The sequence below is a fragment of the Orycteropus afer genome, unplaced genomic scaffold (genome assembly GCF_000298275.1).
Source record: "Orycteropus afer afer isolate SDZICR_OR568_19922 unplaced genomic scaffold, OryAfe1.0 scaffold00226, whole genome shotgun sequence".
NCBI classification, from domain to species: domain Eukaryota; kingdom Metazoa; phylum Chordata; class Mammalia; order Tubulidentata; family Orycteropodidae; genus Orycteropus; species Orycteropus afer.
In genome coordinates this window covers 3,296,670-3,308,971 of record NW_006921813.1, presented here as the reverse complement: position 1 = coordinate 3,308,971, position 12,302 = coordinate 3,296,670, and the positions used below count along the sequence as shown (strand labels likewise).

General features: G+C 42.6%; 1 protein-coding gene across 1 annotated transcript in view; it reads left to right on the top strand.

Annotated features, from left to right (window-relative positions):
* ADAT2 (adenosine deaminase tRNA specific 2) overlaps positions 1–11,765 on the top strand; it is a 44,614-nt gene extending 32,849 nt beyond the window's left edge. Inside the window, exons 2-5 of the mRNA XM_007948814.1 lie at positions 2,323–2,473; positions 5,088–5,194; positions 11,547–11,619; positions 11,722–11,765. Coding sequence (XP_007947005.1) covers positions 2,323–2,473; positions 5,088–5,194; positions 11,547–11,619; positions 11,722–11,765 — 375 coding nt within the window. The remainder of the gene's footprint in view (positions 1–2,322; positions 2,474–5,087; positions 5,195–11,546; positions 11,620–11,721) is intronic.
* The last annotated feature ends 537 nt before the right edge of the window (positions 11,766–12,302 follow it).

The following is a 12,302-nucleotide window of genomic DNA, read 5'->3' as shown; positions in this document are numbered from 1 at the left end:
TTGAACCGCCAGCCTTCTGGTTAGCAGTCAAGTGCTTTAGCCATTATGCTACCAGAGCTCCTAAAGCATTCTTTAGTACCTTTAGTACCTTTAAATATTGTGTCTATCCTAGTAAATATAAAGAGTATCCTCAATTCATATCTTTGGAGGAATAAAAGGTTTGTATCAAGGAAGCTGTTTATCTGGGAACAGCTGAGTGAGGCCTCTGTTATCAGATGTCTCTGTGCCTACAGGTCATGTGGACACTCTAATAGCCTCTGTCTTTTAATTCATTGTAATTGGGTTGGGGATCTCGAGATTGAAGGTAATGTTCCTCAAACCTGGTATCACAATGGTCATGTGTCACAATGATAAGTATACATGGGAAGTATAAGTGAAGTATCACATTCTATGATTTTTTTAAGAAAAAGCACTAGATGGACTCCAGGATAGCTTATAACTATAATGTCACTCAGTGGACTTCAATCTTGTTGTACAGTGGGAGCCAGTGTTGGTGCTGATGTGCTGGGAGCTTTCAAAGGCATCCATCACATGTTTCAAAATAGAAGAGAAAACTGAGACTCAGCAAAAGATGTGCTAAGTAGGACACCAGATCTTTCAGGAAATTACCATGAGGATATCAAAGTATATGTGATGAATAATAAGCACAGTACAGCAGTTAGAGAATATACAGATACTTATTTGGGAATGGAACTCTGTGAGGGTTGAGCAGTTTTGTCTTTTCAAATAATTGTTGTATCTTCCTGTTAGTATTTTGGGGTTAGGTATGATATCTTTTACATAAGAACTTTGAATAGTCTGTCAATACCTATCTTAACCCCTCAGTGACCTTGGTTTCTTCTATACCTTTAAATAAACCCTAATTTATTTTGGTATTCTGTGTCATACAGAAGATTACCCTGTAAGCACAGGTTAGAAAGACTCTTGACCCTACATAAGGAGACCTGAGTTCTACTCTTGGCTCCTGTTACACCACTACCTCGCCCTGCTGTGTGTCTTTAACCCATCTTAACCCAGCCTAGATTCTGTTTCTTCAGCAGTAAAACAGGGAGTTGACTGAGGTGATTCAGTTCAACAGTTATTTATTGAGAAATATGGGTTAACTGATTTAGAAATTCTGAATCTGATTTTCAAAAAGCTCTCAAGTTGGGGCCACATTGTTTTTTTCTTTTTTAAACTCCCTGGTTGATTTTGGTATGTGGTCAGGTTTGGGAACCTCTTCTCTAAAGCACCTTGCAGCTCTGAATTTATAATTCTGTGATGTTCACAACTCATCTGCCTCTGGCTTCCGTGGCAGCAGGGGCATCTGTGGTAGTGCTTCCACACGTAGCCCTGTGTCACAGGCAAATTGAATGCCTTCCTGTTTGCCTCCTTGTTAATGCTTGTTGAGGACACAGAATTTTGCCCAGTGCTTTGTACATGGTTAACACTCAGTGTGAGTTTGCTGGTAAGTGCTATTGTCTCGAACATTGCAAGCAATTATTGCATATATCTAAGATTTGTGTCATATTGGTTAGGGGAAAGGAAAGGGAGAGAGAGCTCACAGAGGACATATTACAGCATTATGTAGCACGGTGCGTTGTGCTATTCAGATTACATTGTGAGGTGCACCCTTTGCCATCAAGTTGATTCCAACTCATAGTGACTCTATAGGACACAGTAGAACTGCCCCATAGGGTTCCACGCAGACTGTAGAAGTGTGTTTATGTCACTGTAGTCCATTTTATATACAGGGAAACCAGAACTTAGAGAATTTATGTAATTTGCCCAAAGCTACATAATTAGTAATGTCACGGTCAGGATTCAAAAGTACGTGTGGTTGATTCCAAGCACTGTGTGACATCTCCTGTACTCTTCCTGCGTCCCCTGATGTACTTGAGACCCTAAGATACTTGACTAAAAATACAGCACGATGGGTACACCAGCTCAGATTAGGTGTGTTTTGTTGGTGAAGTTACGGCACTTGAACAGAGGAACACTTTGTCCACTGCTAAGTGTCCTGAAGGAGCTCTGGTAGTGTAGTGCCTAAGGCACTTGACTGCTAACCAGAAGGCTGGCAGTTCAAACCCACCAGCCACTCCTTGGAAGGAAGGTTGCGCAATCTAGTTCTGTAGCGATACTGCCTCAGAAACCCAAGGAGGGGTCTCTATGAGTCGGGTCTGACTCGATGGCACATAACAAGAACAAGTGTCCTGAAACCTTTATTCATTACAATGTTGGCAGAAATGATAGGCACAAAAAGATATCCTTTTGTTGAATTTATTTGTAAAATAGCAGTTACATGTAGGAAAAGTATCAATCCAAGCACCTCTCTCATTCTAGGCTACTCGGCATGCAGAAATGGTGGCCATTGATCAGGTCCTAGATTGGTGTCATTGCAGAGGCAAGAGCCCTTCTGAAGTCTTTGAGCACACGGTACTCTACGTCACTGTGGAGCCCTGCATCATGTGTGCAGCTGCTCTCCGCCTGATGAGTATCCTTGGACTTAATGGGGTAATGTCTCGTCCCCTCCCTGCAAACACGAATAAGGTCACACGTAGAACCCATTCTCATATTTATGAAACGAATCATAGGCGAGTCATGTTAGAAGATAGTGTGTCCCTTGGAAAATAATAATAATAATAATAAAACAACCTTTTTATTTTTAGATCAATAAACATGTTATACAAATAAGCTAGAGAAAGAAGCGCTTAGCACTGAGCTCACACTGCTGTGTAGGGTAACTAGGTGAGAGCAGATTGTAAAGCGCTCGCATAGGAAAAGGTCAGAAGAGTGCGCTCCTGCAGATACAAGTGATTTGCAATGTTTCTTTTTATCTCTTCGTTTGAAAAGTCAGTAAGTAAAAAACCTGAATCATTTATAACTGTAGGTAAATGGGAAGTGGGTACAGTGGCAGCTCTTTGGATTGGGGGTTGCACAGAGTGAACTATAACACAAATATTGAGTGGAACAGGTTCATCTCTAAAGATGTTTGTGAAACACATATTTGAAAATTCGAAAACTCAATTTCATACTTGCCTATTTTTCCAAGTACTTGTTTTGCTATATGTGCATTGATAAATTTTTAACAACAAAATTATCAGAGATTTTTGAGTATGATAAAATGTAGAATCTATACTTTGTAAAAAAGGAAATTATAGCCAACTGGAACCCTAAATTCCTCTATTTTAAATGTTGGTATTAATCCTACAAGCTGATAGATCAGACTTATTTCATAAAGAGCATTCTGGACCTTGACTAGATACACTCCTCAGAGAGAACAATCATGGGAGAATAGAAGGGCCATGTATGCACAGGAGCCAGCTTGGGGGCAGGAGTGCATGGAGGAAAGTACACAGGGAAGAGGTAGCTATGGGGAGGAAGCGGGGGGGAGCTATTGCATTGTGGGAAATTGTAGTCAATGTCATGAGATAAGGTGTATGTGAGCTGCTGTGTGGAAAGTGAATTCGCTCTGTAAACTTTGACCCAAATCACAATTAAAAAAAAAAAAAAAAGCATATTCTGGACCTTGAAAGATGAACAGTTTTATCCAGTGCCAAGCAGCCTATTAATGGGAGACTTAGAACCAGAGCCAGATCTTCTTGCTTTATACTTGAGTTATCCTTGCACATCATTTGGGGTGCAGTGCCTGGGTGTTGTATGAATGGATAAAATCTTGCTGTACGGTATCCTGATTGAAATCATGAGCCATGAACTTTTGAGTTCCAGTCCCAGTTGCTAATTGGACAATACAGCATTTGTATCAGCTGTCCTCATGCTTCGTCCCTGCTGGGTGGGGAACTCTCTGAGCCTGTGTACAAGACATCAGTTCTCATGCCGTTCTAATCCCAAAGGGGTGGATGTGTTGAAGTACTTAGCAGTTTATCAGTGTTAAATTTCAAAAAAACAAACAATCCAGTATTTGTTTAATTTGAATTCTATGCAAGCAAGTGTTTTAAACAGTTTATATGTGCTTACTCACTATATCTCATAGTTATACTGTGAATATATATCCTTTTTTTGTTGTTGTTGTTTGCCATCAAGTTTATTATCTCCATTTTACAGATAAGGAGACATAGAGAACATCTTACTTGGACTAGAGAAATTGGTCCTTTTTTTCTTCTGAGGGTTCACCTTTCACATAGCTGTTGAGGGAATGAGAAGCCAAGTGCATCAAGGTGTAAAAAGAGGGCAGACAAGGCTGAGGGGAACCCCAGATTAACCAGAGCCAGGTAGCAGCTGGGGAAGTAACTGTCATTTCACTAGACTGGAAGTGGATTGAAAATAGAAGCATAGTCTTCAAACTGGTTTAACTCCCAGGGTGTAAAATGACTCCTACATACATTTCCCTCAAATGCTAGGGATAGGCAGAAGCAAGCCTTAGCAACCGTGCTTTTGCAGTGAATAGTTTTCTTCCTCCCTCTTTGTCTCCCTAGCTAGACAGCGGAATGTGGTAGAAGGAATGGCAGGAGTCTTGGTCTTGGCTTGGCACATCGCATCCTCCTGTAGCACCTCCTCTTCATCATTTATAAAATGACCAAACCAGAGCTTTGCGAGCTTCGTATCTGCCTTCGGAGGTTGGGGGCCAGGAAGAGGCCTTGAGGGTGTATGTGTGTGTGTGTCAATGTTGAAGTCCGCCCACCCATCCTGGCTCACCAAGCCCCTCAGCTTTAGTCTTTCTTTTTTTGGGTGTAGGGAAGGCGCAGGTTATAGTTGACTAGGGAAAAGGACAGGAGGTACTCAGTTATTTTTAAAAAGGAAAAATCCCTGGATGAAATGTCTGCCTCCTTTCTGGCTCTAATCCTCTGATGATTCAAAAAAAAGGATTTAGGAGAGACTCAAAGAAGCACACACTGTGACCACTGTGACAGTTTCAGAGCCTGGGACTCGCGTTTCATTCAGTTGGTGCCTGTTAGTCATGTGAATGTCTGAATACTTTAACCCCTTCCCTTCTGTGTAACTGGATTGGATAGTTTTAAGAGTAATCCGAAACGTAATTGTTCTTCGTGGTAGGCGTGAGCTTTCCTTTTCAGGGTGGCTGGTGTACACCTACCGTGATTGTGTCACGAAGCCTGCTTGAACCAAACAGGACCTTAACTCCTTCCCAGAAATCCCGCTGGTGGTGTATGGCTGTCAGAATGAACGATTTGGCGGCTGCGGCTCTGTTCTCAATATTGCCTCTGCTGACCTACCCAATACTGGGAAACCATTTCAGGTAAAGTCAACTCCTTACACATTTTCTTTCTTTCTAATTCATCTTTTTATGGGCCTGTAAATAGTTAGTGTGTGGTCAGTAGATACCAAACAACCATGACATTGGACCAGAGAAGACCTTAGGCTGTCTGGGGCAAGTTCAATTATGCCTCAGTGTACAACTACAGGTAATAATTATGGAACGTTTTGCTCAAAGATTCTATGGAAGAATGCTGATCAAAAGAGGGGAAATGAAGAACAATTTCAAATTCCCACGTAATCCAGTATTTCTGCAGCTGTTGAGGCTGAGCGAACTATTGCCCGGAGATAATCTTTATACCGGAGACCAAAACTATCCTCTGAAGTCTTTAACCCAAATGGTTGTTGTTGTTGTTTGTGCTGTTGAGTTGGACCCGACTCATAGCAACCTCTGCTTGGGTTTCCAAGGCAGTATCACCATGGAAGTAGATTGCCCCATCATCCTTCCGAGGAGTGGCTGGTGGGTTTGAACCGCCAGCCTTCTGGTTAGGAGTCAAGTGTCTTATGCACTACACTATCAGAGCTCCTGAACCCAAATGGTAGTTTAGCTTGTTAGCAAGGAATGCCTGCCTTGAGGGTTGTGCTCTTTTAAAGAACTGATGATATGGAATCAAATTGACAAGATGGGATGGTGAGTTTATGTCAATGGGGAGGAATAATTTGGAAAAGGAGGTGAGAATGGTTGCTCCTCTTGAACTTGAAGACTACAATTAATGTCAGTTGTCGGTTTAGAAATTATTGAATTGGTATGTTTTGCTGTATGTATTTTCAATAACAATAAAAAAACAAAAAGCAAACAAACAAAAACTACAGGTAGCAGTTTCTAGATGAGTGCCTAGCTCATCCTGATGAACAGAAGCTTCAGAGGGGTCCCTGCTTCCTGGTGACCTCTGCAAATTGTCACCAGCACCTTCATGCTAGAAGATACACCCCCATTGATGTCTTTACTCAGTGTTACCAGCTCTGCACTATACTGATTTCCTGTGAAGTTTGATCTCTGTAAGTGATAGTGGATACTATCGACAGTGAATAAACAATATTTGTGCACCGATTAAAGCATTTTGCTTGATTGCTACATACTATTTTTGGCGTCTAGCAATAACCAGAAATCCCTGGCTAGTGCACATAGTTAACGTGCTTGGCTGCTAACTGAATGGTTGGATTCAGGTCCACCCAGCGGTGTCTGGGAAGAAAGGCCTGGTGATCTCATTCCAAAAAATCAGCCATTGGAAACCCTGTGGAGCACATTCTCCTCTGACACCCATGGGGTCACGAGGAGTCGATGTCACCTTGATGGTAAATGGTTTACTAGTTTAGCAACCCAGTCGCTACATTTTTCACTGTTTCTTTTCCTCCAGTCTTTCTGATCTTGTGATTTTCCCCACACCCAAGAATCCACATTTCCTTAATCTTCTCCAGAGTTCTACTTTCCTTTCAATCTTGCCATTTCTCCCCAAATTTCTATGGTTAAGGCTATGAGCATTAGGAATTTCAGTTTCTTACTTATCTGGCTCAGTTCCTTTCAGAGATTCTCCTGTGGAGCTATGCCATTTTTCATAAACTGATTTGGCTGTTTCCCTCTCCAAAATGTAGGGTTAATCCTAAAAGCATTATGCTTTTAAAAAGAAGACTAATGAATGCTGGGTGTAGTGACCAGTTTGCTTCAGAGACCTCAGGTTGTCTTAGCAGAATACTCTGAGGACCTGTAAGGGCTAAAGTTGGCTGAATCCCACTGAGAACAAGTTTTGTGAAATCTTGTATCTTGAGTTTTCCCAGCTGTACTCCCGCTTTCCCAACAATTGTGCATTTGAGAATAAATGACCTTTAATATTACATCAGAGAGGAGAGTGTGGTAAGAGGATGGAGAGGAAGTAGGATAGTTAATGTGATTATTAACAACATCTGCAAAGTGATTTTGATTTTTCTGATCACATCTATTAGTGGCTCCAATTTTGCTTCTATACTTCTTTGCAAATGAATTATCGGCTTTCTGCTTCATTTACGAGGAAGGTCTAAAGAGTTACTCAGGGTTGTTGGTCAGTGGATGCCAGACCTGGTGGGACGTGTCCCTCAGACAGGTCGGGGATGTAAGCGCAGAAGCATGGCCCTCTCTGACATGTCTGCCCAGAGCTTTCCCACTTTAGCCAAAAATGAAGCTTCCTGTGCAGCGTGTCTGCCTGGCCAGATTGGCTCACCAGTCCGGAACGAAGGGCCATGCTTTGAATCCAGATCATCTAAATCTGATCTCAATGCCAAATTATGTTTTTTTTTTTTTTTTTAATTTTATTTTGATTTGGGTGAAGATTTACAGAGTAAATTCACTTTTCTTACAGCAGTTCACATATACTTTGTCTCATGTCATTGACCAAAATTTACAATGCAACAGCTCCCCTCCCGCTCCTCCCCATAGTTACCTCTTCCCAGTGTCCATCCCTCCATACTCTTCTGCACCCTGAGCTGTCTCCCCGTGCATAAGCAGCCCTTCCTTCTCCCATGATTGTTCTCTCCAGGGTGTGTGTCTACTTGAGGTAAATGTTTAACTCACTTGCCTGTTCTTTGTTTGGCTGGAAACCACAGGTGTGTGTTCAATTCCAGACCTGAAGGGCAGCTAGGGGCCATAGTCTCAGTGGTTTCACCAGGCTCTATTGGACCAGCAAACCTGGTCCCCACCTTCTTTTTCTTTTTTTTTTTGCCTCCAAATGATTTTGAGTTTTGTTCCACATTGCTCTCCCTCTCTATGCAGGATCTCGTACATCCCTTCCAAGTGGATGACAGTGGTAGCTGGGCACCATCTAGTTCTTCTGGTCTCATAGTTGTATAGGTTGCAGATCAGATGGTGTACCAGTCACTAGGACTGATTGTTTCCATTCATTTGGTTTTCTTCTTTCTTCTTGACGAGGAGACACCCATTGTTGCATCTAGATGGCAGCTTGCTAGATTTTAAGATCCCAGTCGCTACTCGCCAAAGTAGGAGGTGGAACAATGTTTTGTATAGTATGTTATGCCAATTGAGCTTGATATCCCCTGCGACTATGGTCCCAAGCCTGCAGGATCAACTACTCGGTCCCTCTGCGTAGCTGGCTGTGACTAAGCAATGACCATAACCTTGCCCCTTATCAGCTCTACTATACACCTGGGAATTCTGATCACTCACATAAACTTATAGGACCATTGTCTGCCAACCCTATATATGATCTTGGATACACTCCCCATTTAGATATACCTAATTGTTTAGCCTGTCCACCTATCTATCCGTCCATATACCCCTGTTTGCCTTCACTGACAGCTCAGTACTGTATATGCAAAAGGGTTCATATTTGTTGTCTGTACTTCCCATGTACCTCTCTATGTCTTTCTCATCCTCAGTGGTGCCATATTGGTCACTCCCATTTGGTACATTGCCCTTCTCTTCACCCAAATCAATATTTATCACTATCTATCTAACAGCGTTCCCTCCCCTCCCCTCCCACCCCTGGTAACCAACAAAGAAAATTTCCTCCAAAAGGTAAACCTTTCCTTAAGTTTTACAATAATGGACTTATACAATATTTGTCCTTTTGTGACTGGCTTATTTCACTCAGCATAATGTCCTCCAAGTTCATCCACGTTATGCGGTGTTTTGCAGATTCTACATTATTCTTTAGCATTGCATAGTATTCCATTGTGTGTATGTACCATAGTTTGGTTATCCATTCCTTAAATTATGTTTTTTGAGGTGTTTTGAGATTCTAAAGAAAACAGTGACATCCGAGGCTTCTGGACCTGTGTCTTCTTTCTTTATTTGGCTGTATGGGAGTAGAAAGAGGGATGCTGGTTTTTATTGCAGAATTAATAGATTTTTAAAAAATACTGTTAGCAGAAGCCCCAGTGGTATAGTGGTTAACGACTCAGCTGCTAACCGAAAGGTCAGCACCAACCGCTCTCCACTCTGTGGGAGAAAGATGTGGCAGTCTGTTTCCTTAAGATTACAGCCTTAGAAACCCTATGAGGCAGTTCTACTCTGTCCTATAGAATTACTGATGAGTTGGAATTGAATTGACAGCAAAAGTTTTTTTTCCCCCCAATATAAGCAACATTAAAGTTCATAGAGTAGACCTATAGAACTGCTCTTCTCAAAAAAGATAGTAATTTATGGTACATACTTGTTCTTTTATTTATTATTTTAGTAAGAATGTATGCTTTTTATGCAAGCCTCAATTGTGTAGCTATAATGAATACTTGAAAATATTACCCTGGTATCTTAGAGACAGGGAGATGGCATGTCCTTCTTCTCCTGTGCCTTGGTAATTCTCATCCCTGACTACACCTAGGAAACATTGGGAGAGCTTTTACACATTTGCCTCAGACTGACTGAATCTGAGTGGGAGGCGTGAACACTGGTATTTTTTGAGAACTCCCATGTGATTCTGGTGAGCAGGCAAGTTGAGAGCTATTGCTCTCGCTCCATTTGAGAGGACAGTGCTTTGAGTATGCCTGTGGGTGTTTTTGAGAGAGAGAGAGAGAGAGAGAGGGAGAGAGAGAGAGAGAGAGAAGGTAGGATCCACTGACTGCAACTGGAAGTGAAGAGAAGCTAGTGAAAGACTGTCCAGTGATGGTCAGGTGATGGAGTACTGAGAAGCCAAGGGAGGAGAGCATTCTAAAAAGAAGCTAGCGTGCTCAGTAGTCTCCGCTGTTGCTGAGGTTGACTGGTGGAGAGGACCAGTGTTTGGTCAGGTGGGGCCTGTTGGGCTTCTCGGAAGGCAGCTTTCATGGAGTCCGGGGAGCAAGAGCCAGTGAGGATGAGGTTGGGGAGGAATTGAGAGCCGTGGAAGTGAAGGGTACCAGTCTGGAGTGTTCCTATTCAGGGAAGACCTGGGTAGCAGCTTACCTGGGATTCAGAGTGGGAGGGAAGGCATTTGTTCACATGGGAAAGGTTTATGCAGGCTTCGTGGGCAGGTTGAAGGCAAGAGGAAGAGGCTCATTTTGAGCCATGTCCCAGAGTGCAACCAGCCTGGCCTCCTGGAATCACTGCGTGTAGACAAGTGGAGGGGAGGAGCCAGGCCTCCTGCAATCACTGCGTGTAGATAAGTGGAGGGGAGGAGCCAGGAACACTAGCAGAGGAGAGTGGAGCCCCATCTGGGACAGAGGGAGTTTCTTTCTTGAATCGTGAGTCTTGAGGGCATCAACTCCAAACACTTCTGACTAGCCTGCAAGGCCCCATGTATTTGGTCCTCATTTTCTCTCTTCAGTGTCTTTCTTTATACTCTTATGAATCACCTCACCCCTCAGTCGGCTGGTCTCATACACAGGCCACGTTTGTTTTTCCTCTTTGAGATGCTCACCTCTGCCTCTTTAATAGTCTCTGTCTTTAAGGTGAGTTCATTGTATCTCCATCTAATATTTCATATAACGTCATGATTTCTTATTTATTCTCTCACATGTGTTGATTTCTCTCTGCAGTTAGGCCCCAAAGATAGACCAAATTGAACACTTAAAAAAAAAAATACTGTAGCAGAGATAGACAGTTTTTTTCTGTAAGGGATAGTAAATATTTTAGCCTTTGTGAGCCACTTAATGGTTTCTGTTGCACATTCTTCTCTGTGTGCATGTTTTTAAAAACACTTTAAAAATGTAAAGATCATTCTTAACTCATTCCTAGCTGTGGACTGGATTTGCCCCACCAGCTGTAGTGTACCACGCCGGACTCTGTAGCTTGGAACACTTGATGCATAACCGGTAAATAGTTAATGGCTAATGCTTAATGAGCACTTACAATGCACTGGATATTCAGTAAGTCTTACCTCATTCATGAGTCCTGGTGGTGCAGTGGTTAAATGCTTGCTGTGAGCCAAAAGGTTGGCGATTTGAACCCACCAGCTCTTCCATGGGAGAAAGATGTGGCAGTCTGCTTCCATTAAAGATTCTAGCCTTGGAAACTCTATTGGGCAGTTCTCCATCCTATCGGGTCACTGTGAGTCAGAATTAACAGCAACAGGTTTGGCTTGTTTTTGGTATCTCATTTAATCGTCACAGAATCTGTGTGAAGTGAGGGCTCTTTCCTGTATTGTACACATGAGGAAACTGAGGCACAGAGAGATTGAGCATCTCCCCCAAGATCACATAGCTAGTAATCTACTGCATAGTAGTAGATTCACAATTAGTTGATTTAGAGTGAGGTTTGACTGAGGCAGTATACCTGTTCTTTTGGAAATTTGTTCCCTAACCTGTGTTCCCAATATCCCCAGAGTGTATTAGCATTGTCTGAAGCCTGTTTATGTCATTCCTATGCCTGTATTGCTGTTTTAATGGATGCGACACAGATTTTCACAGGCCTGCATTCTCATCTTTTTCATCAGTGCATTCCTGGATATCGGGCTGACGAAGCAGTGGAAATGTTAAAGGCCTTCTACAAGCAAGAAAACCCAAATGGTCAGTTTTCCCTACTGTGCTTGGTGTATCTCATAAAGCAGCCAGTATAGAGAGAGCCTGACACGACCTCTTCATTGTCTCCCTTTCTTATTCTCTTCATAGCTCCAAAATCGAAAGTTCGGAAAAAGGAATGTCAAAAATCTTGAACTTGTTCCGATGAAAGCCTGCTGCCCCAGAGTGACCTGGGTGGTGAAGTTCTTGTACCGAAAGCCGTTACTGACCTTGAATCCCCTGATTATATGTTGTTAATAAGCGGGAAAATGGCCTTTCATCATCTTCTCTGTGAAGGGAACAAATTAGCGCTTGTTAAAAGTCTGACAACTGTAAACTACTATTAGCTTTTCCACAAGCTGGAAGAGCGTTTTAAGTGGGGGAAAAATGAAAGTTTGAGGTTTTAGAAATTAACAAATTGTGCGTGCCCTTCCTGCCCAAACCACTGCCCTGTGCACAGAAGTGCTGGCTTTCCGGATGCAGTGGCACGCTATGTATTGACTGGAGCATGCCACCCTGGGCACACATGCTCCAGGGCAGAAGGGACTCCTCACTCTTCATAGCCCCTGCGTTCTCCTCGGGTGTCGCAGCCCAGGTTTTCGATCTTCATTGTATATGAGTTGCCTGACGCATATGTTATTATTATGCGGTCCTTTGAAGAGATATTTGCTTTCACAAAGCATTTCAAGAAA